Source organism: Polyodon spathula, chromosome 8 (genome assembly GCF_017654505.1).
Source record: "Polyodon spathula isolate WHYD16114869_AA chromosome 8, ASM1765450v1, whole genome shotgun sequence".
NCBI lineage: Eukaryota > Metazoa > Chordata > Actinopteri > Acipenseriformes > Polyodontidae > Polyodon > Polyodon spathula.
Genome location: NC_054541.1, coordinates 48,438,993 through 48,462,854, shown reverse-complemented (window position 1 = coordinate 48,462,854; position 23,862 = coordinate 48,438,993). Strand labels below are relative to the sequence as shown.

Sequence of the window (23,862 nt, the reverse complement as noted above, 5' to 3'; positions counted from 1 at the left end):
AACCCGCCCCGTGGATAAACTGCTTTCAGAACCAGCCCCGTGGATAAACTGCTTTCAGAACCTTCCCCGTGGATAAACTGCTTTCAGAACCAGCCCCGTGGATAAACTGCTTTCAGAACCAGCCCCGTGGATAAACTGCTTTCAGAACCCGCCCCGTGGATAAACTGCTTTCAGAACCCGCCCCGTGGATAAACTGCTTTCAGAACCCGCCCCGTGGATAAACTGCTTTCAGAACCCGCCCCGTGGATAAACTGCTTTCAGAACCCGCCCCGTGGATAAACTGCTTTCAGAACCCGCCCCGTGGATAAACTGCTTTCAGAACCCGCCCCGTGGATAAACTGCTTTCAGAACCAGCCCCGTGGATAAACTGCTTTCAGAACCCGCCCCGTGGATAAACTGCTTTCAGAACCAGCCCCGTGGATAAACTGCTTTCAGAACCAGCCCCGTGGATAAACTGCTTTCAGAACCAGCCCCGTGGATAAACTGCTTTCAGAACCAGCCCTGTGGATAAACTGCTTTCAGAACCAGCCCTGTGGATAAACTGTTTTCAGGTTTCCACATCATTCATTTGAAGAAAAAAAGACCAACAACCAAACAGTTTAAAACTCTAATCTCTTAATCTAGGGCAGGGGAATTCAAATTGAAATCCATCATTTTAGCATCGTGTTTCATTTAAACATCTTAATTTTTGATTATTGTCCGAGGTTCCCGTAGTCAAGCAGCAATCAGTATCACACACATTATTGCATTCTTCTGCTGATAATAAACATATTATGACAGCAGCGCTTTCAACCATATAACTGGGGAATGAATATAAAAACAGCCGCCCAAACACATGGGATCTCCACTATCATATCGGACACTGTCACCTATATATAGCTTTACCGAGCACTAAAACACAGGTCTGAGATGTATTAAGTATAGGCTTCAAAATCCAAAATAAACCAAAGCCCTCGGAAGTCAAGATCAACGTGCTTTTCCTAGACATGTTAAAAAAAAAGAAAAAGCAGATATGCAGTCCATCGGTTTATGATGATGTGTTTTGTAGGTACAGTATCTAATTAAGAAGGCAATCAGGGGTACTTTTTTTAAAGTTGACTATGGACTGGAAAAGGGTTACACTAACCAATTCTTACCGATATGAGGATTTAAAAATATATATTTTGCAACCTGCTATAATTATTACTTTGGCCCTTTTGAAAATAAAAATAATAAATACATACATAAATAAATCACACCTTGAGTCAGGAATTCCAATATGATTTAAATATTATTTGTTATTGAATTCCAGTGATCAATTAGTTCATGATCGAATAAGAGAACAATCCCTACAACCGCTCCTGTCCCGTATCTGTGACAATCTTGATCATGATGAATTTGAGAGCCCTGTCTCACAACCACTAAACACACTGCAGCTCAAACGGACAGTTTTCAAATCGCTCACTAGGGGGCTCCGTCACAGCAACTAGGCTGGAGGCCAAATCCATACAGCAACTTTAACCAAACCAAGGAGAGTGGTCTGGGGTCGTCATCAGATATCAGTGGCAATACACTGCAACACTGTTTCTGGAGCACACATACATGTGCATGCAATGACTATTTTACAAATAATCTTACTAATCTTAAATAGCTTACTTTCTCAAAGCAACTTGGAAAGGGATTTGAAAGTGTCTGTGCATGGAGAAACAGGTATTGGTTTGCTGTGGGATTGTTAATATCTGGAACTGATCAAGTGACTTTATACATTCAGTTGCAGAGTTATGGTCACTGCCCTGGGCTGCCATTATTACCCCTCTCTGATCTGTACATGTTTGTGTTTTGAGCAGGTGTATCGGGAAGGTGTCTCTGTCCAGTGCATGTGTGCTGTAGCAGTGCAATGTAAATGCATGGAAACACTTACCAGATCCAGAGTTGAATTTAGTTTCAGATCTGTAAAATAAAATAGAGCTTATTACACAGTACGTAGCAAGGTGTTCTTCAATAGAGCTTATTACACAGTATGAAGTGCAGTGTTCTTCAATAGCTTATTACACAGTATGTAGCACAGTGTTCTTCAATAGAGCTTATTACACAGTATGTAGCACAGTGTTCTTCAATAGAGCTTATTACACTGTATGTAGCACAGTGTTCTTCAATAGAGCTTATTACACTGTATGTAGTGCAGTGTTCTTCAATAGAGCTAATAAGCTCTATTGAAGAAGTATGTAGCAGTGTTCTTCAATAGAGCTTATTACACTGTATGTAGCACAGTGTTCTTCAATAGAGCTTATTACACAGTATGTAGCACAGTGTTTAATAGAGCTTATTACACAGTATGTAGCAAGGTGTTCTTCAATAGAGCTTATTACACAGTATGTAGCAAGGTGTTCTTCAATAGAGCTTATTACACAGTATGAAGTGCAGTGTTCTTCAATAGAGCTTATTACTCAGTATGAAGTGCAGTGTTCTTCAATAGAGCTTATTACACAGTATGTAGCACAGTGTTCTTCAATAGAGCTTATTACACAGTATGAAGTGCAGCGTTCTTCAACTGGAGGCCAGCGGACCATATCCAGTCCATGAGAGCCTTCAGTCTGGCCCCTAGGGCTTGTCTTCTACCACTGTTTTTGAGTAAATGAAGCCATACAGATTTTTATTGTGGGTCGACGTTTTACTATATTGATGCACCACCATTTCTTCATAACATTACTGTGATCTCAGGCTGCATACAAACTTGTCAGCTGTGGTCTTTAAACTACGCACCACACATGCTCGCTTCTCAGTGGTCAGTTTCTTGAGTTACAGCTGGTGAGCTCCAGGATCAGATCAGTGGAGCCTCATCCAGATCATCTTAGTACAACACCTTCTCATGATCCAGATCCAGTGAGCCTAGACCCGATCCCATTTTTTGTTAGTACAACTGGTGTACGGTGAGCATGAAATGTTGCTATTTTCGCATTGATGGTATCAACAGAAAACAAGATACCCAGAACAAGCATTACAAATTTTCTTTTTAGTCCGCACCCCCGTCCCACCAGAGCGCGGACCAGAGAAAACAGTTGCAATGACGGCTTGCCTGTGTTGAACAGTCCCAGCCCTCGTTTACACGGCTTCCCTGTGTTGAACAATCCCAGTCCTCGTTTACACGGCTTGCCTGTGTTGAACAGTCCCAGTCCTCGTTTACACGGCTTCCCTGTGTTGAACAATCCCAGTCCTCGTTTACACGGCTTGCCTGTGTTGAACTGTCCCAGTCCTCGTTTACACGGCTTGCCTGTGTTGAACAATCCCAGTCCTCGTTTACACGGCTTGCCTGTGTTGAACAGTCCCAGTCCTCGTTTACACGGCTTCCCTGTGTTGAACAGTCCCAGTCCTCGTTTACACGGCTTGCCTGTGTTGAACAGTCCCAGTCCTCGTTTACACGGCTTGCCTGTGTTGAACAATCCCAGTCCTCGTTTACACGGCTTGCCTGTGTTGAACAGTCCCAGTCCTCGTTTACACGGCTTGCCTGTGTTGAACCCCAGTCCTCTGTGTTGAACAGTCCCAGTCCTCGTTTACACGGCTTCCCTGTGTTGAACAGTCCCAGTCCTCGTTTACACGGCTTGCCTGTGTTGAACAATCCCAGTCCTCGTTTACACGGCTTGCCTGTGTTGAACAGTCCCAGTCCTCGTTTACACGGCTTCCCTGTGTTGAACAATCCCAGTCCTCGTTTACACGGCTTGCCTGTGTTGAACAATCCCAGTCCTCGTTTACACGGCTTGCCTGTGTTGAACAATCCCAGTCCTCGTTTACACGGCTTGCCTGTGTTGAACAGTCCCAGTCCTCGTTTACACGGCTTCCCTGTGTTGAACAGTCCCAGTCCTCGTTTACACGGCTTCCCTGTGTTGAACAATCCCAGTCCTCGTTTACACGGCTTGCCTGTGTTGAACAATCCCAGTCCTCGTTTACACGGCTTCCCTGTGTTGAACAGTCCCAGCCCTCGTTTACACGGCTTGCCTGTGTTGAACAGTCCCAGCCCTCGTTTACACGGCTTGCCTGTGTTGAACAGTCCCAGCCCTCGTTTACACGGCTTGCCTGTGTTGAACAGTCCCAGTCCTCGTTTACACGGCTTGCCTGTTTTGAACAGTCCCAGTCCTCGTTTACACGGCTTCCCTGTGTTGAACAATCCCAGTCCTCGTTTACACGACTTGCCTGTTTTGAACAGTCCCAGTCCTCGTTTACACGGGTTAAAAGTTAATAGAATTAGGCTCAAAGAGGAAGACTCAATCAAAAAATACAGCACCGTCCTGCATTCAATCTGCATTCAATAACATTTCAATGATCAGGAGCCAGACGTTTCTGCAATTACACACTTATAAAAGTTTACCACAGTATTTTTCCAGTTTTACCATACTTTTTATCATTGACTTCACTGACTCTAGTTTATTAATATGCTTGATCAGGGATTGATTTCTGGCTTATGGTGATTTCAATAATATACCTACACAAGGATAGTTCTGAAATCCAGGGCTAGGTGCAGGGCTGCAGTAAGTTTCTAACCCTAATTGCCAACATGCCAAAAACTGAGTATGAGATGCAGGTAACAGATTCAAAGTTTCAAAAAAAAAAACATGATTACTATTAAACCCAGAGTACTTCGTTCTTCCTGGATCTTTAAAAAAAAAAAAAAAAAAAAAAAAAAGTAACATAGCAAGCAATTTATAGATTTCAAAGGGAAAATATTTAACCTATGTGAGATCATGTTTCTGATATAGGTTAATACTAGCTGTAAATTCAGAGGTCTTTGAAGCTCTCCATTGAGCTGTGGGAAAACTTCAGTTGGGTAATTACTCTCAAGATGCTGCTGATGTCCTGTCAGGCGGAATTAACTTTGCCTGCTCTATCCATGCAAGCTGCAACAGGACAGCGATGTCGATATCTCGCTCTTGAACCAATTAGCGTGCATGCTCCGGTCAGATCTATATCACACACACTATACCGGAGCGCAGCTGCCTCTGTGAGATACCAGGGGTGGGCAGATGGGGCCCTTGCAAGACGATGCAACTTGGACAGCGATCCCTCAAAACAGCCTGAACCAAGCCAGGGATGGGTACTGCCAGAGCAGCGACGGGTCTCATCACATTGAAACTCTCTAGGTGTGCCTGGTACACCTTTACCCTGTCCCTCCCAGTGAATGGAGGCAATACATCAGTAATAAATACCACAAAGAGTATTGCAGGGGCAGGATGTGTCTCAAATAATAATGATAATGCAATAAAACCATGAACTGTAGTTAATATCAATGTGTTGCATTCAGGCTGCATTGATGTGTCAGTGATATGCATTTACCAGCTTGCTAATATCAATGTGTTGCATTCAGGTGCAATAGTGTGCCAGTGATAATGCATTTACCAGCTTGCTAATGCTTCATAAATCATCCGAATATTAAACATTACCTCCTTTCAAAGTATTCAATGTGAAAACACGTGCTTGCTGTAACAAACTGCACACTTGAGACCTATACAGTGAATTCAAGAGCGTGAAAGGCGAGATGAATTGAAATGATTTTGTTGGCTAGAACCACCTAAAAGAGCCGGGTCAGTAAGTAACTTGGTGGGGAAACCAACCTTGTTTTAAATCTCACATACTTACTGGAATAATGGGGCCCCACAAACAACGCATGTGTATGATCCCGCATCTTTCTTGTCGGTGAACTCCCCTTTGAAGGCACTGCAAGGAAGTCAATAAGGAATCTGGGTTAATGCCTGCTGGGAATACGATACAAGATAAAACAACTCACTCAATTCAAAACCCATTCTAGATTCCAATCACAAATCGGCAGAGTCAGGACTGACAGACTGAAAACTACAATTCAAGTTTTAAATTATTATTAAAAGTTATATACAGGGTAATTCATAAATAAACAACATGCCACTGGAACATCAGAGTTTGATCAAATTAACCCCTTCTTGCTCATGTATGAAGTCCAGGGCAATGAGCTGAATACTGTACAAGGCAAGAATAGGGCTCAATGTGCAAACACCACAGCCAACATGCTATACAATGTGCAAGCTAACTGGGATCAAAGAACTATTCCAATATGTTCTGTAATACTGGCTGTAGTTTTATTATGGTGTGCTGTTTGTGAAGAATATATTTGTGCAGGAGAAATGGAAAAAAAAAGTGCCCACCGCCCTAATTTAGAACCACAAACTACTTCGGAGACATGCAGCATTGCCCACATTTAGACTCTGAATTAACTTGGGACAGGGAGACCGCAGCTTTAAGAGAATATTTGGTAAATTAACAATCTATAAGGCCAGAAGGTCATTCGTTTAACACAAATCAGCTGTATTATTTTAACAAAAAGTCTGTGTGCTACGCAGCTTGGTTTTATTATCCTTTGCCCATTTTTACGAGTTTCCCTTTTTTTTTTAATAAAAAACATTTTAAAAGAATGAGCTAATCTTGGGTTAGGTTTGAGCATTAAATCATTCCACTGCCTGAGAACTACACAAGAAAGCTGCTCGGGTGCAAAGAGCAGGGCAGGGCAGGGCACAGCAGGGCAGGGCATGTTGCAGAATCATTGCCAAGAGGCTTTCTGCAGACAGTCAATTCATTATATTGAAACATTAAACCAAGGCCAAATAAATAGGATACCACCTCCACTGAAAAGAGTCTTCATCAGGAGACGACCAGTTACATCACTGATAACTTTGCACCAGAAGTCAATCACAGCCTGGTGCCACAGTGGACGGTATAAATTAGACAACAGAAAAGGCTAGGTCTTGGCATGTTACCGGTGAGCTGTAAAGTAGCAGAGTTCAGCTTTACTCATTGAAGAGAGCCCTGGAAGAAAGCACTCCTTTTTCAGCAGTTCGGGCTGCTATCCAAAGACTACAGCCAAGTGAGAGCAGATACTGAACATTTTTGACATTCCGACTGCAAATGAGCCAATAAATACTTTCTCCACATGTGCTTTGTGATAAAAATAAAAAACAAGCTAAATTATGCTACTCTCTTTTTTTTGGCAACTAGTTTCTTAATACACAAGGAAAACCTTAGAATTCCACTCCTTGGCTAGGAGCCCTTTCCATGGTTTGTTTTTGTTTTTTCTTATTCGAAACAACACTACAAAACCCTTTTTTTGTTCTTTAATCAAGTGCGGAAGAATGGATACAGTAGGTGCACCTGCCTGACCTTCAAACACTGCAAATCTTGCTCTCCTTTAACAAGCAGAGGGAAGTACATGAAGTACATAGAAGGTTCCTTATAACTATCCAAGACAGTGGCAGTAGTGCGGTGTTAGCCTGCCGCCTCACCTCTCGGTCCCTTTCTCCTGAGTAACATGGTACTGCAGGGGTGTCAGCCTTTTCTTCAGCTCCTGCTGGGAGAAGACCACCTTATAGGTCCTTTTATCCCTACATGACCCTGAAAAGAAAAAAAACAAAAACAAAGAGTATAGTTTGAACCTGGATCAACTGCTTTGGCTGGTGGCCACTGCAGACACGTGTTCTGCACTCGCTGGTCAACGGCCCAGCTGAGACTACGGGCCGGTTGTTTAGGAAGAGAGAACTGTGCACAAGAGCAAGGCAAATCCACTGGAATGGTGGCAACGTGCTGCAGCCAAAGCAAACAAGATACGTCCTTACAACTATTCTCATGGTCTGGACAGGGGCTGGCTGTATAAGGCTGGGGGACAATGGCATAATAAAAAATACAAAGCAGAACAGGCGCTGCTGAAGCCACATGGTTTATTAACTTAATGAACGAGCTGAGGCCTCAAACACAGGTTTGTACCGTGCCTATAGAAAGTCTACACCCCCTTGAACTTTTTTCACATTTTGTTCTCAGTGCCTCAGTTTCATGCATTTACATGAGGATTTTTTTTCCACTTATCTCCACACTGTTAAGGGGAAAAAAGTTTTTATTGAGAAAAAAATTATATATTAAAAATACAAAACTGAAAGATCATAATTGGATAAGTCTCCACCCCCGAGTTAATACTTGGTGGAAGCACCTTTGGCAGCAATTACAGCTGTGAGTCTGTTGGGATAGGTCTCTACCAACTTTGCACACCTAGATTTGGCAATATTTGATCATTCTTCTTTACAAAACAGTTCAAGCTCTGTCAAGTTCCTTGGGGAGTGTTGATGGACAGCAATCTTCAAGTCATGCCACAAATTTTCGATTGGATTTAGGTCGGGTCTCTGACTGGGCCACTCAAGGACATTTACCTTTTTGTTCCTTAGCCACTCCAGTGTAGCTTTGGCTGTGTGCTTTGGGTTGTTGTCATGCTGAAAGGTGAACTTCCGTCCCAGTTTCAGCTTTCTTGCAGAGGGCAGCAGGTTTTCCTTAAAGACTTCTCTGCATTTTGCTCCATTAATTTTCCCTTTATCCTGACAAGTGCTCCATCCCTGCCGATGAGAAACATCCCCATAACATGATGTTGCCACCACCATGCTTCACAGTAGGGATGGTGTTCTTTTAGTGATGCACTGTGTTGGGTTTTCGCCAAACATAATGCTTTGCATTTAGGCCAAAAAGTTTTCATTTTAGTTTTGTCAGACCACAAAACTTTTTGCCACATGGCTACAGAATCTCCTGAGTATTTTTTTGCATACTTCAAACAGGATTCAAGGTGGGCTTTCTTGAGTAATGGCTTCCTTCTTGCCACCCTACCATACAGGCCAGATTTGTGGAGCGTTTGGGATATTGTTGTCACATGCACACTTTGACCAGTCTTGGCCATAAAAGCTTGTAGCTCTTGCAAAGTTGCCAGTGGCCTCTTGGTAGCCTCCCTGATCAGTCTCCTTCTTGCTCAGTCATCCAGTTTGGAGGGACGGCCTGTTCTAGGCAGGGTCTTGTTGGTGCCATACACCTTCCACTTCTTAATAATCGTCTTGGCTGTGCTCCAAGGGATATTCAAAGCCTTTGATATTTTTTTTATACCCATCCCCTGATCTATGCCTTTCAACAACTGTCCGGAGTTCTTTTGAAAGCGCCTTGGTGCTCATGGTTGAGTCTTTGCTTTGAAATGCACTACCCAAAAGAGGGAACCTACAGGAACGGCGGATTTATCCTGAAATCATGTGAATCACTACAATTTAACACCGGTGGAGGCCACTTGGTGTGTGATTTTGAAGGCGACTGGTTACACCTGAGCTAATTTAGGATTGCTATTACAGGGGGGTGGACACTTATCCAACCAAGCTATTTCAGTTTTTTATTTTTTATTAATTCTCCACAAATTTCTAGAATATTTTTTTCACTTGGAAGTTGTGGCATAGGATGTGTAGATACATGAAAAAAAACTATTTTAATACATTTTAATTCCAGGCTAAAGGCAACAAAAGGTGAACATTTTGAAAGGGGGTGTAGACTTTCTATAGGCACTGTATATATAAAGTGCCTATAGAAAGTCTACACCCCCTTTCAAAATTTCCTTCAACACTCCCCTAGGAACTTGACAGAGCTTGAACAGTTTTGTAAAGATGAATGGTCAAATATTGCTAAATCTAGGTGTGCAGAGTTGATAGAGCCCTATCCCTACAGACTCACAGCTGTAATTGCTGTCAAAGGTGCTTCCACCAAGTATTAACTCAGGGGGGTGGACACTTATCCAATTATGATCTTTCAGTTCTCTATTTTTAATATGTAATTTTTTTCTCAATAAAAACTTTTTCCCCTTAACAGTGTGGAGTATGGTGTGCAGATAAGTGGAAAAAAATCCTCATTTAAATGCATGAAACTCTGAGGCACTGACAAAACAAAGTGTGAAAAAAATTCAAGGGGGTGTAGACTTTCTATAGGCACTGTGTATAAATACAGAGCCTTGTAAAAGTATTCAGATCCTCTCAGTTTTCACATTTTGTTGCTTTAAAGCTTGCAGTCATGTAGGAATTAATTAAGAAGTAAATAAATAATATGAAATAAAAATGGAAAAGTCACGATTGCATAAGTATTCAAACCCTTTGCTATGGCAAACCTAAATTAATTCAGGTGCACAAAATGACCTTAACGAGCCACTGAATTAGCTGAATGGCCTCTGTCTGTGTGCAATATTAGTGGTTCTCATGATTTCAGAATAAAAACACCTGTCTCTGTGAGGTTCCTTGGTCAGGTAGTGAATTTCAAGCAAAGACTCAACCATAAAAACCAAGGATCTTCCAAATCAGGGATAAAGTCATTGAAAAGCACAGATCAGGAGAAGGGTACAAAAGAATATCAAAGTCTCTGAATATCCCTATGAGCACAGTCTAATGGAAGGTGCATTGTAACACCCAGACACTGCCTAGATTGGGCCGTCCCTCCAAAGTGAGCAGCCAGGCAAGGAGGAAACTGGTGAGGGATGCCACTGTGAGGCCAATGACAACTTTGAAAGAGCTACAGAGTTCAATGGCTGAGATGGGAGAAAATGTGCATCAGTCAACAATACCTAGAACACTTCACAAAAGTAGCCTGTATGGCAGGGTGGCAAGAAAGAAGCCATTAGTAAAAATAAGCAATCTCAAAGCTTGCATGGAGTTTGCAACAAAGAGCCCTCGTGATCCTGCAAAAATGTGGCAAAAGGTGTTGTGGTCAGACAAGACCAAATTGGAACTTTTTGGTATAAATGCCAAGCGTTACGTTTGGCACACACCCAACACAGCACGTCTCCCAGTCAACACCATCCCTACAGTCAAGCGTGGTGGTGGCACCATCATGCTATGGGGATGCTTCTCAGCAGGAACTGGAAAGATTGTTAGGATTGAAGGAAAAATGGATGGAGCAAAGTACAAGCAAATATTAGAGGAAAACCTGTTTCAGTCTTTAGGCTTAAAACTGGGGCTAAAATGTACCTTTCAGCAGAACAATGATCCAAAGCACAAGGCCAAAGCTACACTGGAGTGGCATAAGAATAAGAAAATGAATGTCCTTGAGTGGCCCAGTCAAAGTCCTGACTTTAATCCTATTAAGAATCTGTGGAAAGACTTGAAACCTGCTGTCCATAAGCAAACCCCAAGCAACTTCAGGGAGCTTGAACAAATCTGACAAGAAGAACGGGCACAAATTGCACCAAGCCAGTGTGCAAAGTTGGTAGAGACTTACCCAAAAAGACCTGCGGCTGCAATTGCTGCCAAAGGTGCTTCCATCAAATATTGAGTTGACGGGTCTGAATACAATCAACATATTTCATTTTATTTCTCTTCAGTTTTTGCTGACATTTACAGTAACTTATCTTAACCTTAGAAGTCTTCAGTTTGAGCATTCAAGTTTTGAATAAAAAATTGTTTAAAAAAATGTGTATGCATCAATTTGTAATTTCACAAAATGAAACACCATAGGAAGGAATTTCAGACTTGTTTTTTTCTATTTTTTTGCTGTAAGTTTTTCAAACAACTTTCTTTTCATTAAAAATCACTGCTAGCTTTCGCTTAGAAAAACATTTAATTTGCAAATCTCTGTTGACAAAACCATTGTTTAAAAAAAGATTATACACTACCAGTCAAAAGTTTTAGAACAGCCCCATTTTTCCAGTTTTTATTGAAATTTAAGCAGTTCAAGTCCAGTGAATAACCTGAAATGGTACAAAGGAAAGCAGTAAACTGCCAAAGGTTAAAAAAAAAAAGTTTAGGTTACCAAAAACTGAAAAATAATGTACATTTCAGAGTTATACAAAAATACCTTTTTCAGGGAACAAGTAAAGGGTTAACAACTTACAGCTGTTCTGCAGCAATGGAAGTAAATTAAGCCTTGAAAGTTGATGCTAACAATTCCTACAGGTGTCCCAACTTTTGTTGATTACTTACAAACTCTCCGTCTGTATAAAAGCGGTGTTGGAACAGACTGTGTTACTACACCCTCTTAAGCATTAATTGGACAGTATTGTAATGCAAGAAGTAGTATATTGCTATCATAATGGCGAGAAAAAGGCAATTAACAAAGGAAGACAGACAGACCATTACAACCCTTAAAAGTGTAGGTCTTTCCTTTAGAGAAATTGCAAAGACAGCCAAGGTGTCAGTGAGTACAGTTTCCTACACCATCAAAAGGCACTTGGAAACTGGAAGAAACTCGGAAGGATGGTTCCTCGGTGTGTGACGCCAACTGTCAAACATGGAGGAGGAAGCATGATAGTCTGGGGCTCTTTTGCTGGATCCAGAGTCGGCGACTTGCACAGAGTGAGTGGCACCCTGAACCAAAACGGCTACCACAGCATTTTGTAGCACCATGCAATACCCTCTGGTATACGCCTAGTTGGTCAGGGGTTCATCCTACAGCAAGATAATGACCCAAAACATACCTCCAGGCTATGTCAGAACTACCTTAGAAGAAAAGAACAAGACGGTAGGCTTCAAATCATGGAATGGCCAGCACAGTCTCCAGACTTAAACCTCATCGAGCTGGTTTGGGATGAACTGGACAGAAGGGTGAAAGCAAAGCAACCTACAAGTGCAACATATTTGTAGGAACTTCTGCAACGGTGTTGAGAAGAACTTTCCGAACAATATTTGATTTCCATTGTACAAAGAATGCCACGAGTGTGTTTGGCTGTTATATCTGCAAAAGGTGGCTACTTTAATGAGTCAAAATTTCAATAAAAACTGGAAAAATTGAGGTGTTCTAAAACTTTTGACCTGTAGTGTGTGTGTGTGTGTGTGTGTGTGTGTGTGTGTGTGTGTGTGTGTGTGTGTGTGTGTGTGTGTGTGTGTTTTAATTACAAGGGTAGTTAAAATACCTGCAATTAGAAATAAACAATTCTGACAATTTTTTTTTTTTCTTGCTACTAATTTATGCGTGCTCCCCAAGTATCAGCAACAGAGCTTCCCATCTGTATGTTATTTAGTGCAGGAGAAGAGACTGCAGGTTTAAATTACATGGTATTGGATTGCAATTTCCTAACATTGGATGCTTTTATTAAGAGTGCTCATAGAGCACATGCTCTTTGCAAAAATATTTCATTGCTGTTGGGTCACTCCTGGCTGTTATTTTAACTGCCTTTGTAGATTCAGACTGCAGTATACTCCATAACCCCTTATACAAGAAAATACTTTTTTGTTTTTTATGTCCATAAATGCATATCTGCAAAATTGGTCTTGCTTTACAAGCTCCCTGTTTTTAAGGCTTTGTTGTTGCAGCACACTGAGAACTCCTGGAAGGGTTTTTCAGTTCTGTTCTCCAGCTCGTGCTGATTCTAGTTCCTGTACCAGCACAAGCTCGCTGCCTGAATGTAAGGAAATTGTAACCTATCTGGAACATCCTAGTAAACGAGATGCTCCATCAAAAGAAATTAATTAAAAGGGCATTCAAAGTTAATTTGTTGATCGAAAGCTATTTAACCGCAGGTTTGTCTCCTCAGGTTACTTTTATTAATAATAATAATAATAATAATAATAATATACACTGAACAGTGGCGTTTGCAAAGCTGCAGAACTCCAATGACGAGCTTGGAGAGCGCACGGCTCTACCCCTTTGTTAGCTTCAGTCGGATTCGGGAGGGATACAGATTTCATTTCTGGTTTCTTTGTTTGTCTTTCGAGAACCACTCAAGCAGCATTCACACACATTTTGCAGGAATGTGCCCCGTGTCATACCCTACAAATTATTTGGTTTTGGTGCACTTAGAGGTCACAGTCCAAATTAGCTAAATTTTCCTACATCCTGGCTTCTCAACCTCAAATATAAATATTGTTTCCTAATTGTAAGCGAGGTTTGTTCTTTATAAACCCCAATTGCTTATTTAAAGTTGTCAAAAAAATTTTTTTTTTTTTAATTCTTTGTGTGCACTATTTGCCTGAACTATTAAGCCATTCAAAGTTGAGCCAACAGCAAAGTAAATGTATGCATTATATAAATTACAATGTTAACATTGCATCTGGCAGTTTAGCTACAAATAGATTCAGAATTAATCAAGCTGTCTCTCTGCATCCAGTCCTTAACAGCGCCTTTTACTTCTCTAGTTTTTTTGTTTTGTTTTTATGTAAGCTTCCTGCACATTTCAAATATAAACAAAAACTTAACTGTATGTTCTTAACGGTTATATAAGTACTAATGCTGCCAGCCACAGTTGTTGTCATTCTATATTAAAATTTTAGGGCTGACCTTCTTTGACGATTACTTATGGATCCACACAAGAACATTTCAAATGTAGTTATGTATTGCACTTTTTTTTTCTCCTTTATAACTCAATTCTCAAAGCCATTTTACTCCAAATCGTCATTTGAGCAATTTTTTTCAGAAAGAAAAACACACCCAATAAGGTCGCCTAACTCAGACCGTTAAATAGGGAATTGTACGCACTTGTTTCTAATTCGTTTTAGAATCTCAATTGATGTTCTTTCTCCTTTTCAGGAAAAAAAATGTGTGTATGACAATTTGGGGTATAGAGCTTGAAAATCAAGTCCCATATTGTGCAATGGGTCGCCATAATGCCATGAGGCACTGTAGTACTGAACATGCCTGCATAAGAATTTTTTTATAAACTCCACTTTTTCAGGAGAGACATATATTGTATCCTTTACTCATTATTGACAGACACTACAATGCAGGAAGTCAAACTCAGAACATCATTAAGGAAGGCTAGGAACCTAGAACACAACGTATACCATTCACACAGGTGTTAGTTTGTAACAATCCGGCAACACTGTGCTGCATGCAGGTAAAATGTGAAGCAAGCAATGCACCTCACATACAAAGTGTAAAACATGGCCTTATCAAAACAATGGGAAAAGCCCCAAATTGCAAAACACAACAAAGCACAATGTGATGCTCCAAGTGTCTGGGAGGTCTGTTGCAGAAAACACACTGAAACAGTAGCCTACATTAATGTATAAAAACCACACACACACATTGTTTGTGAAAGCATGTCGTGGTGCTGTGCACACTCATTCTGATGAGATGCAATACTATCCTATCAGAAAAACTAGTCTGGAGGAGTTAACAAAATAACATTTCTATTTGTATTATATACAAGGAATACTGAAAGAGAACACTTTATAAAGTATTTGGTAACACTTTAAAAGAAGTGTCTGTAATTCCAATGTAACTAACACATGATTTCCTACTGATTTCAAATGAAATTCCCATCGAATTCAAAAGTCATGACATACTTTTCATGACTTCATAACATTTCCCTTAATGCACATAAAATAATTATGAACAGACACTGGTTTTTTTTTTGGTTTTTTTTGGTATTGTGACTGGGTACCCAAATTACAATGCATGTCTGTCTCATTACAGCGCTGTGAATGTTTCATAAAACGAAACGAACCTCAAACACCAAGCCAGCGCCATCTGCTGGAACATTCTTACTTCTGCTTCTTTAGTACTTCAAAGGAACTGCAAAGACGTCTATCGACTAGGAAGTAAGCCTAAACTAAATGATAATGCGGTTTCCTGACTATAATCACATGCCATATTCGCTATCTCTTGGTTACACGTGTCTGCCCTTAACAAGACTGAGATTTATTAAGTCACGTCCCAATTAGAATCTAGGAGATGAACAGCATTCACAATCTGTAGCAATCTTCCCATGGTGAAATATTTGACCATCAACACAGGGATATTTATTACATGATGCAGGCAGTGCCTGCTTAAGAAGCATTCTTAAGAGAAAACAGAAGCCACTGAATAGAGATATGTATGAAGAACAGAGCTGGAAGAGAACAAACGTGTCTGTAGAAGAAAAGCCAAAAGCTGTCGAGCAAGTGAAAAGGGGAGCTGCAAGTGGATGCTGCTCGTGATTTCTAGGGTGACGAGTCACAATAGGATACAGACCTATCACAACATACACGTGAATACGAACAAGCAGAGAAAAGTAACAGATTACTTTCCACAGGTGAGCTGACTGTCTGTAGGCTGCACTACAGCCTTTAGCTTTTACTCATGTCATTTTTTTTAGCAATACAGTAGTTACTACTGGTGCAGTATGTAATTTGCCCATTTTTCACTAAATCTGAAAAGCAATAAAGTACATAAAAATATATTACAGTTACATTATTTGTTAGCTTATTTTTTGTACGTGTCTCGATATATCGTGCTCTCGTTATACTGTACATATACACTGGACCCCAACACCTATGATAAATTGGGGGGGGGGGGGGGTTACTCTACTTTTAAATCAGCTTTGAATGTGACATGCTTGCCAACTACTCCAGCAAAAATGGACTGAAAAGAAACCATTAAAAGAGGACAAGGAAAGTGAGGCAGGGAAGCACGTCAGTGTCGCGCAGGCTTCAGTGCACAATGCTTCATCTACTGTATGGGACTCGGAGCACAGCGCAACACTAATATGCTTCCCCACCTCAATTCCCTGCACACTGATGAATCTTTTAGACTCATTTTTTGCAGGAATGCTTTTTTAAGCATTGCAATGATGCGAGCCACAATACTATAGAGAACACACCTAACATGATATTAAATCAGTATTAGAAAAATGTACAGGATATACATTCCTTTAAGGTTCTGAATGGCCTATAGTTTTCTGCAGCAGAGTCATCACCCACTGGCTTGTGTTAGGGTTCTGGTTTGCATAACACAACAAACAGCACCCATTCAACCTGAGGGGAGCCCACAGGCTCGCAGGGGCACTGGCTGGTTTTTTGTCACCAAATGCAGCAGGTTGAATGCAGACATCACTGGGGTATCCCCACCAGCAAAGAGGAAGGCAACGAGGGGTTTGCAGCTACAGGTAGGGAGAAGAGAAAAGGAAAAATACACAAGTCAGTTTTGGTTAGAAAAGGCAATTTAAAATAATATATTACTTGAGATAAACATAACCTTGTGGTATTGCAGTAAATCCATTGAATGCATTGTTCTACCTGGTTAGTATAAAGTACTGAGAGGGTTAGGGAGTACAATGGAGATATGAAAGTAACCATTCCCCATAAACATCCAACTTGTTTTCATTCCATGCAAAGGTAGAGTGACTTCAGCCAGTGATGCTGACACTGCAGTCTCCCTGTTCTGTAATTCTTTGGAAAGAAAGAAGTGTCCCGAGTGCTGTAACCCTCTGAAGTTTCAAGTAACACGAGCATGTTACAGTGGAAGCAGATATTTCACACGGTGCGTTCGATCTGAAGAATATCTGAAAGAAAGCCCATTATATTAGCATGTTTGAAGCAGGGCATCTATGACGATGACTTTACAAAAAACAAGCAGAAAAACAAACTCCAGTCTGTTATTATAAATAGAGAAAACCAGCGGGAGACAGGCAGCAGCCGCGCACGGTGTGTTCTCAGAAGAATCGTTCAATCTACAGTAAACACAACACCATTTTCACAAATGCCCCTGAATCAGGGAAACTGAAAAGGCCCTCAGCTCAAGCCTGGCGCAGTACTACAGGAGCCGTGCAGTGCTTGCTGTACAGCACCTAGTTAAGACAGCGTGGAAATGCAAGTGTTCAGTGAAAGGGGTCATTACCTAGACAAGCGGCAGTCCTACTGAATCCCCGCAGCTCATCATTATACGTCTTCCTAGTCTGTCTCAGCAAGTACAGCAGTACCAGCCGGACTGAGAGCCTACCAGCCACAGCCATCTGGCCTGTCACAGCTGAGACAGCGGGGCAGCGACAGCACTGCAGGAAGAGAGGCACTGATGTCACTCTGCAGATCAGCCATTCCGCAATCAACCAGGACCAGAGCCTCAGCAAAGGGCCCCCTGAGGATTCACCGTAGGTGATGTACGGGACTGGAGGTCACACTGCACGAGCAGCAGCAAGCTGGAGTGTATGTGGAATGATCTCCATCTAGTGGTGACAGCTTGCCAAAGCACAGGTGGGATAAGTAATGCAGTGAATGAGGGAAACACATACAGAATTACATTAATTCAGCAGTACAGTGCTGTGTAGTTAGTATTAAGCAACCTTTCATTGCACTCCCACATGCTGGTTCATATCCCTGATTCCAATACAAACCTGTTTACACGACCCCAAATCAATCTGATAACACTTTATTCGTTCTTCATTGGCTACATACAATCTATTGACATGCTTTAAATTGTGCTGTTAACACTTACAGACTGTAAATTAGGGTATATCTGTTTAGTTGTAGAACCCATACAGCATGGTGTTAAATACTGAGGAGGGCTGTTCCTTTGCAAACGGACATTCACAACCTCTGTCTGCTGTAGGCAGTAGCAGAAGGGTGCTGGATTAGCTCATAAAATGTGACAATAAGGACTTCAGCCTTCAGCTGAAACTACTAACAAGGTCTGGTTTCTAAGTAGAATGCACTGAAGGGTAAACCACGCAATGATATTTTTAACATACAATTGAGCCTGGTTGTCTGGAAATTGCAGCTTTAACAGGGCCGCTGTTTGAATGGAGCACGCTAACATAACCCCTTAATGAATAATGCGGCTCTAAAGAAAGACCTTTTAAACTGCAACCTTAGAACATCAAAGAGAAACCTGCCCAATGAGCATGGTGTTCGTGCAGCGGGGGGGGGCCTCGTCAGCACACCAAGCTTCACAGCCGACAGCAGCTCAGTGGAAATGGGGTGGATATCAAACTGCTTGCGATCCCTGGTTTATTTTGAATCACATGATTGATAGATGTCCAGTTATTTAGCTTTTCTGTATGAAAAGTCGTTACACACTCTTAAAAATAAACGGAAGAGGACGAAGAAGAAGAAGAATTTTACCTTAGTTTGACGACATATCTCATTGTGTAAGAGGTATTTACATTTTTTTTTTCACATTTAAGAAAGTTTCAGACTTTTAGTACTGGTACAGATGGTAATTCTAAGTGATTTAGTTTTGCCGCTGCAATATGGTGAAAACAGCAAAACTCTTGGAGCTGTATAGAAAGTTTTTCTAACTTGTACGAGGAACTATTGTTCCTCTCAATAAGGAGGGAGAACTATAATAAGACTAAAGAAAGTAAGAAAACTATTCTGTTTGGAATAAAAATAAATAAAATTTTGACTTTCCGCTGATTAACGCATAAATAGGCCTAACAGTTAAACAGGACCACAAATGTTAAGACAAATGTTTGTTTTACACAAGCTGGTTTAGCTGTGTTGTTAATACCAGAAGAAAAAGGGGCCACACTCACAAAGCTTTTTCAAAGTGTGTTTTAATGAATGCAGTCAAGTTTTATATTCCCATAACTGTTCTGGACTTTACACAGGTTCATGAGCTTTGTGAATGGAGCCCTATGATGATAAATTCACTGATGCAGTACTAGCTTCCAACACAAGGCGGCAGAGTTATCAACAAAACACCCTACAGTTCTGGAGGCTTACAGAAGATGAAACATGCCAAGCCTCGACATAACCTACAGACAGTTAGTATGGGAACCAGCATTTGCTCTTTGACTTCCCACAGTTACACGACCCTTGCTGAAGCACAGAATAAGGCACCTGCTCTTTCTGCCAGTATATTTAAACTAGAGCTGGAAGTTTTCATGAACAAAAACAATGCATCCCCGGGGGCATAATGTAAAGTGGAATGGCATATCTGATGATGGATTGGAAAAGAAGATCTTTATCATAGACTGCCCCTCTTAATGAGTCTCACCTTGATCATGTCAGTGAAATGGGTTTAAATTTGTTTAAAGGCATTTTTAAAAAGACAGCATTTCTGTATATTATATAATAGAGGTATATATTATAAAACAAGTGTGATATCTCTGGCATTTACTTTCATTGAGATTCCAAAAGTCCTGTTGTAATGACAGGCCCAGATGCTGGGTGTTATAACAGACAGTTCCCACAAGCCCATGAAAACCTACATGCTGGGTATTAATAGCTTGAGAAGCATAACAGCATTGAGCGCTAGTTATTGTGATTAGTATTGTATATGTTTTTAAATGTTGCTACCAAAGCAAAATGTGCAACCACCATCTATCAAACCCGAGGCAGCTACTGTAAATACGAAGAATGCTTTCAGTAACACTCATATACTGTAGCAGTGGCTTCAGCAGTGATCAATTTGAAAACCATTTCAATATTGATCTCCCCATATAAGGAATTCATGCCCCCAACCCAGACAAAATCACATAAGCAGGACAGGCTCAGCTGCCCTCTTGACCTATTTCCTAACCTTGCTCCTAATCTGCAAAGACACGTGTGCCAGTAGTGTGAATGAACCGAGATCAACCCTCAACAGAATAAACCGGTTTGACGAATTCCAAATCCGCTGCTGCAGAGAAGAAACACGACCCAAGCACTGACCTCTCCTGGGGGCTGCCAGCTTTGCAGCTTTTATCTGTATCCGATTTTATGGGTCCCGTCCCCCCCCCCCCGGGTGCGTGGGCAGTTATTACATCTCAGAAATCGCTTTCTGCTTGTATCGCTTTGTAACAGTGGCTTAGTTTCCAATATTATTTTCCGTAACAGAATTTATAAACGACTGCAGCAAGAAACAATATCAAGTAAAGTAACCAAAGCATAAAATTATGTCTGAAATAAACACAAAACAAATAAATGCATAATTCATCTGTAATTGAATAATTATATGGTTTAATCACAATTACAATTAAACAGGTGTGCCAAGGCTCCACTGCAATTACAGTTACATTGTATTTGCAAATAATTACGAATTGCACAATCCCAATTGTAACTGGCCCCTGACCTGGTGTGTGCACTCCTCTGCAGCAGGAAGCTGCCCCTAACCACTGTCCAACTATGTCTAAGGGGGGGGGAATTATTATCCTCATCTTTCCCTCCTGCTTGTCATACAGCCATGTCTCTATGCAAGAACACACTGGGTTTAACTGAAAGCCCGGACTGATCAGTCTTTGAAAGAGACATGATAGTGGGAGCAAGACTATTCAGAGTATAACTATTCAATTGCTATATTAAAGCCCACCTTGGCAAGCAGAAAGGAAACATTCCATGAGAATTATCACGAGACAAGTCATCAGTCTCTCCCGACAATACGCAGCCTGATTAATAGCTGTCTTCTTGGGCCTCTGTCTTTCTAGAAGGTGTGTGACATGGCGATCCTTCATTTCCGTGCGGTTTGGAATGCTGTGACAAGCCAGACACCCACCATCACGCCTATGTCAAACTAAACACTGGCTTCTGTTCATGTATCTGCTGCAAACCTGTTACCAGCTAGCTGATCTTGCCCTCACATGTTGCAAGTTGCACAAACAGAGCGCTCCTGGACACTGCATGCATGTACACAGTTGAGCTCTTTGCCCTGGCAGAATTAGTCTAAGGAGTCTCGCTCCATCTTTACCTCTTTGCTTTCTCTGGCATAAAATAGCTTATGAACCAGTAGATTAAATGCAATGTAAACCTCACAACACCCCACTATACTGGACTATACGGCACCCAATTTTTCTAGTACTTGCATCAGCTTGCTCTTGCACTAAACTACTCCATACCCTGCTGTATTCTACTATTGCTCTTCATTATAACTACTTCCTGTATCTTGTGTTTGACTTTACTCTTATAGGTGTCCATGTTTTTGTAATTGCTCATTTGAAATCATTCTCATCCATTCAGAACCATCTCTTACATGTAATTATTTACTGTAATCTCTATTTTGCTCTTATTTGAAATTTATCTTTATGTTACCGATTTTACTGTACTTTGCAACTGCTCTTATCTGTAATGTGATATTCTGAAATGTGATATTTTGTACTGTGATATTTTGTAACAATTGTAAGTCGCCCTAGATAAGGGCATCTGCTAAGAAATAAATAATAAATAAAAATGTAATGCAATTTTTCACATGGTTCTGTGTTCCAGACAGCTACGGTCCAATTACACTTGAGCCACAGTAAATGAGTAAGCTTAAATCTGCCTACACATAAAACACAGCATGTACTGTGTTACGTACTGTATTTACACACAGGGCACTTAATAGGGTTTATCAGAACAGGAACAGACAGTCAGAAAGGTGGCTTACTGTACAGGAAAGAAAGTAAAACACAATGCAGTACCAGGTTAAAGATGGGGGAGCTACTGCAAGTACCCAAGGGTTCAAAAGCTATATTCTCACCTCTTATTTGCCCTTTCTTCTCTTGAAGACATTTTGCTGATGTAACAGGTCGGTGGCTGGGTGTGAAACAGAAACCCACACCGCTAGCAAGCGTCTTAACCACAATGCAAGAGCTGGGCTCATCTATACTGGTGGTTGTAAAGCTCTCAATCTCATCTCATCTCACCTCACCTCACCTCACCTCACTGATGGGGAGCAGGACCTACAACAGAGACGCTGTACATGGATGCTGCGTTTGAAAATGACTGCGCACCCTGAATTGAAAACAAGCAAAGAAACAAAGGTTCTGAGCACAATAAAAGGGGAACCGGTTCTAACAGGTAACACCATGGCACTCTGCATCACACAACTGATCTAGACCAGTGGCACCACTAGAAATAGCTCAGCCTGCTGATAACGAGCCATTGGATTCACAGGAGCCACGTGCCTCTGTCTGGCTTGAACATCTCACATTAATACCAGACCCACTCTTGCCAAAGCCCTCAGTGGCTGTCTGGTCTTTATGTGCACTGGAAAACAATGCATGTTTAAAATAAAGTATTTTGTTCTTGGTTGATACAAAAACTTGATCCATAGGGTGAACTGCAAGTCCAGACTTGCTGTGTTGAGTGTTCTTGCCTTTAAATTAAGGAAGATTATAATGACTAGTATGCACTCGAGGTGACAAGGATCCTTGATCCCATCCTCGGTCTGTTACACACACACACATTAATTTATGTGTGTGTGTATATATATATATACACACACATATACATATACTGAATTACTAGGGCTGTAACAGACTCGGTCATATTCGCTCATCGGTGGTTTTCTATCATAGCCCACAATGTTGTGCTTGACAACACACCCCTAAACGAAAACAACCAGATCCTTGGTTCCATAACGTTATTTCACAAAAGCATTAAGTGCTAGACTAAAGTTACTGTACTAAGTATTGCAACTTGAATGCATTTAGAAGTTCAATAGCGAATCATTTACAAACTACATGACCACATGATGTAACTGTACCAGTGCTTATATATTCAACACAGCGGAATTACCTGTAACGGGTAATACTGTATCATTGTCATTTATATATACACAATAACAACTCACTATACAAAAGCAAACCAGTTCTGTTGTACTCTGGAGCAGAACCATGTACGAACAGAAATATTTTGTAGGACAATTGTAAAGTACGGCACTGTTTCTGCGCAGCGTCAGTACAGTACAAGGAAAGCTCTAGAAATACAAAATTCTATCTACAGCTGAAGCCCCGAACGAGCGCTTTTTGTTTTTTTACTATCCTATCTATAAATATAAGTGTCAGGCCTTACCTTTTGTGAGCGGTGCTGATCAAAGTGAGACGCAGATGCTAATTAAAATATATTCTAGTGACGGTTTCCGCGACGAACCATTACAGCGTCAACCTGGAAAGGGCTTTCACCGCGCCGCTGAGGTAAAGCGAAGAGAGTTCTGGGAAATTCCTCTGCTGGGGAAAGCCATATATCCTAATATGAGCAAGAGCAGGGTCCTGCCAAGGCTGGCAGCCCTGTGGTGCTGGGGCCTGGGACGAGAGGCAGACTCCGCACTGTAATACGCAGCATCTTCAACACAATGTTTTAATTAATTTTTGTTTAAATATACGAATTTCATTGATCTGGGGTTTAAGGTATACATTCTCATTCTCTGCCATCTCTACCAACATATCAAACTGTATGGTTTCATAGCATGCAGCCGCTGTACAATATCTAGGAATTGCAATATGTGGGATCTACCAATAGTTATCCTCTGAAAACAAACTCTGCTGAGTTTCAGTATGTGAACAAGTCAGAACTGCAGATCTCCTGGGGGAAAAAAATTAATGTTACTAAAATGGTCATGTACCAGCAGTCAAAATCCCATCCAGTTACCTGAATCAATTACAGTAATCCACTAAAACCCCCAGAGTCAAATGAGACCTGTTAGAACACCTGTACTCTGAGCTGACTC

The 23,862-nt window shown here is 41.1% G+C and overlaps 1 protein-coding gene across 4 annotated transcripts in view; it reads right to left on the bottom strand.

Moving 5' to 3' along the window:
- msrb3 (methionine sulfoxide reductase B3) overlaps positions 1-23,334 on the bottom strand; it is a 38,314-nt gene extending 14,980 nt beyond the window's left edge. The window contains exons 1-6 of one of the 4 annotated variants that reach the window (XM_041258291.1): positions 23,208-23,334; positions 21,892-22,093; positions 16,497-16,621; positions 7,278-7,386; positions 5,608-5,685; positions 1,901-1,929 (exon numbers count right to left, since the gene is read on the bottom strand). In XM_041258291.1, coding sequence (XP_041114225.1) covers positions 1,901-1,929; positions 5,608-5,685; positions 7,278-7,386; positions 16,497-16,621; positions 21,892-21,923 — 373 coding nt within the window. In that variant the 5' untranslated portion in view covers positions 21,924-22,093; positions 23,208-23,334. Of the gene's footprint in view, positions 1-1,900; positions 1,930-5,607; positions 5,686-7,277; positions 7,387-16,496; positions 16,622-16,757; positions 17,024-17,358; positions 17,513-21,891; positions 22,094-23,207 lie in introns of those variants that run through there. The other 3 variants (XM_041258294.1, XM_041258292.1, XM_041258293.1) reach the window with 3 other exon arrangements.
- Between the last annotated feature and the right edge of the window lie 528 nt (positions 23,335-23,862).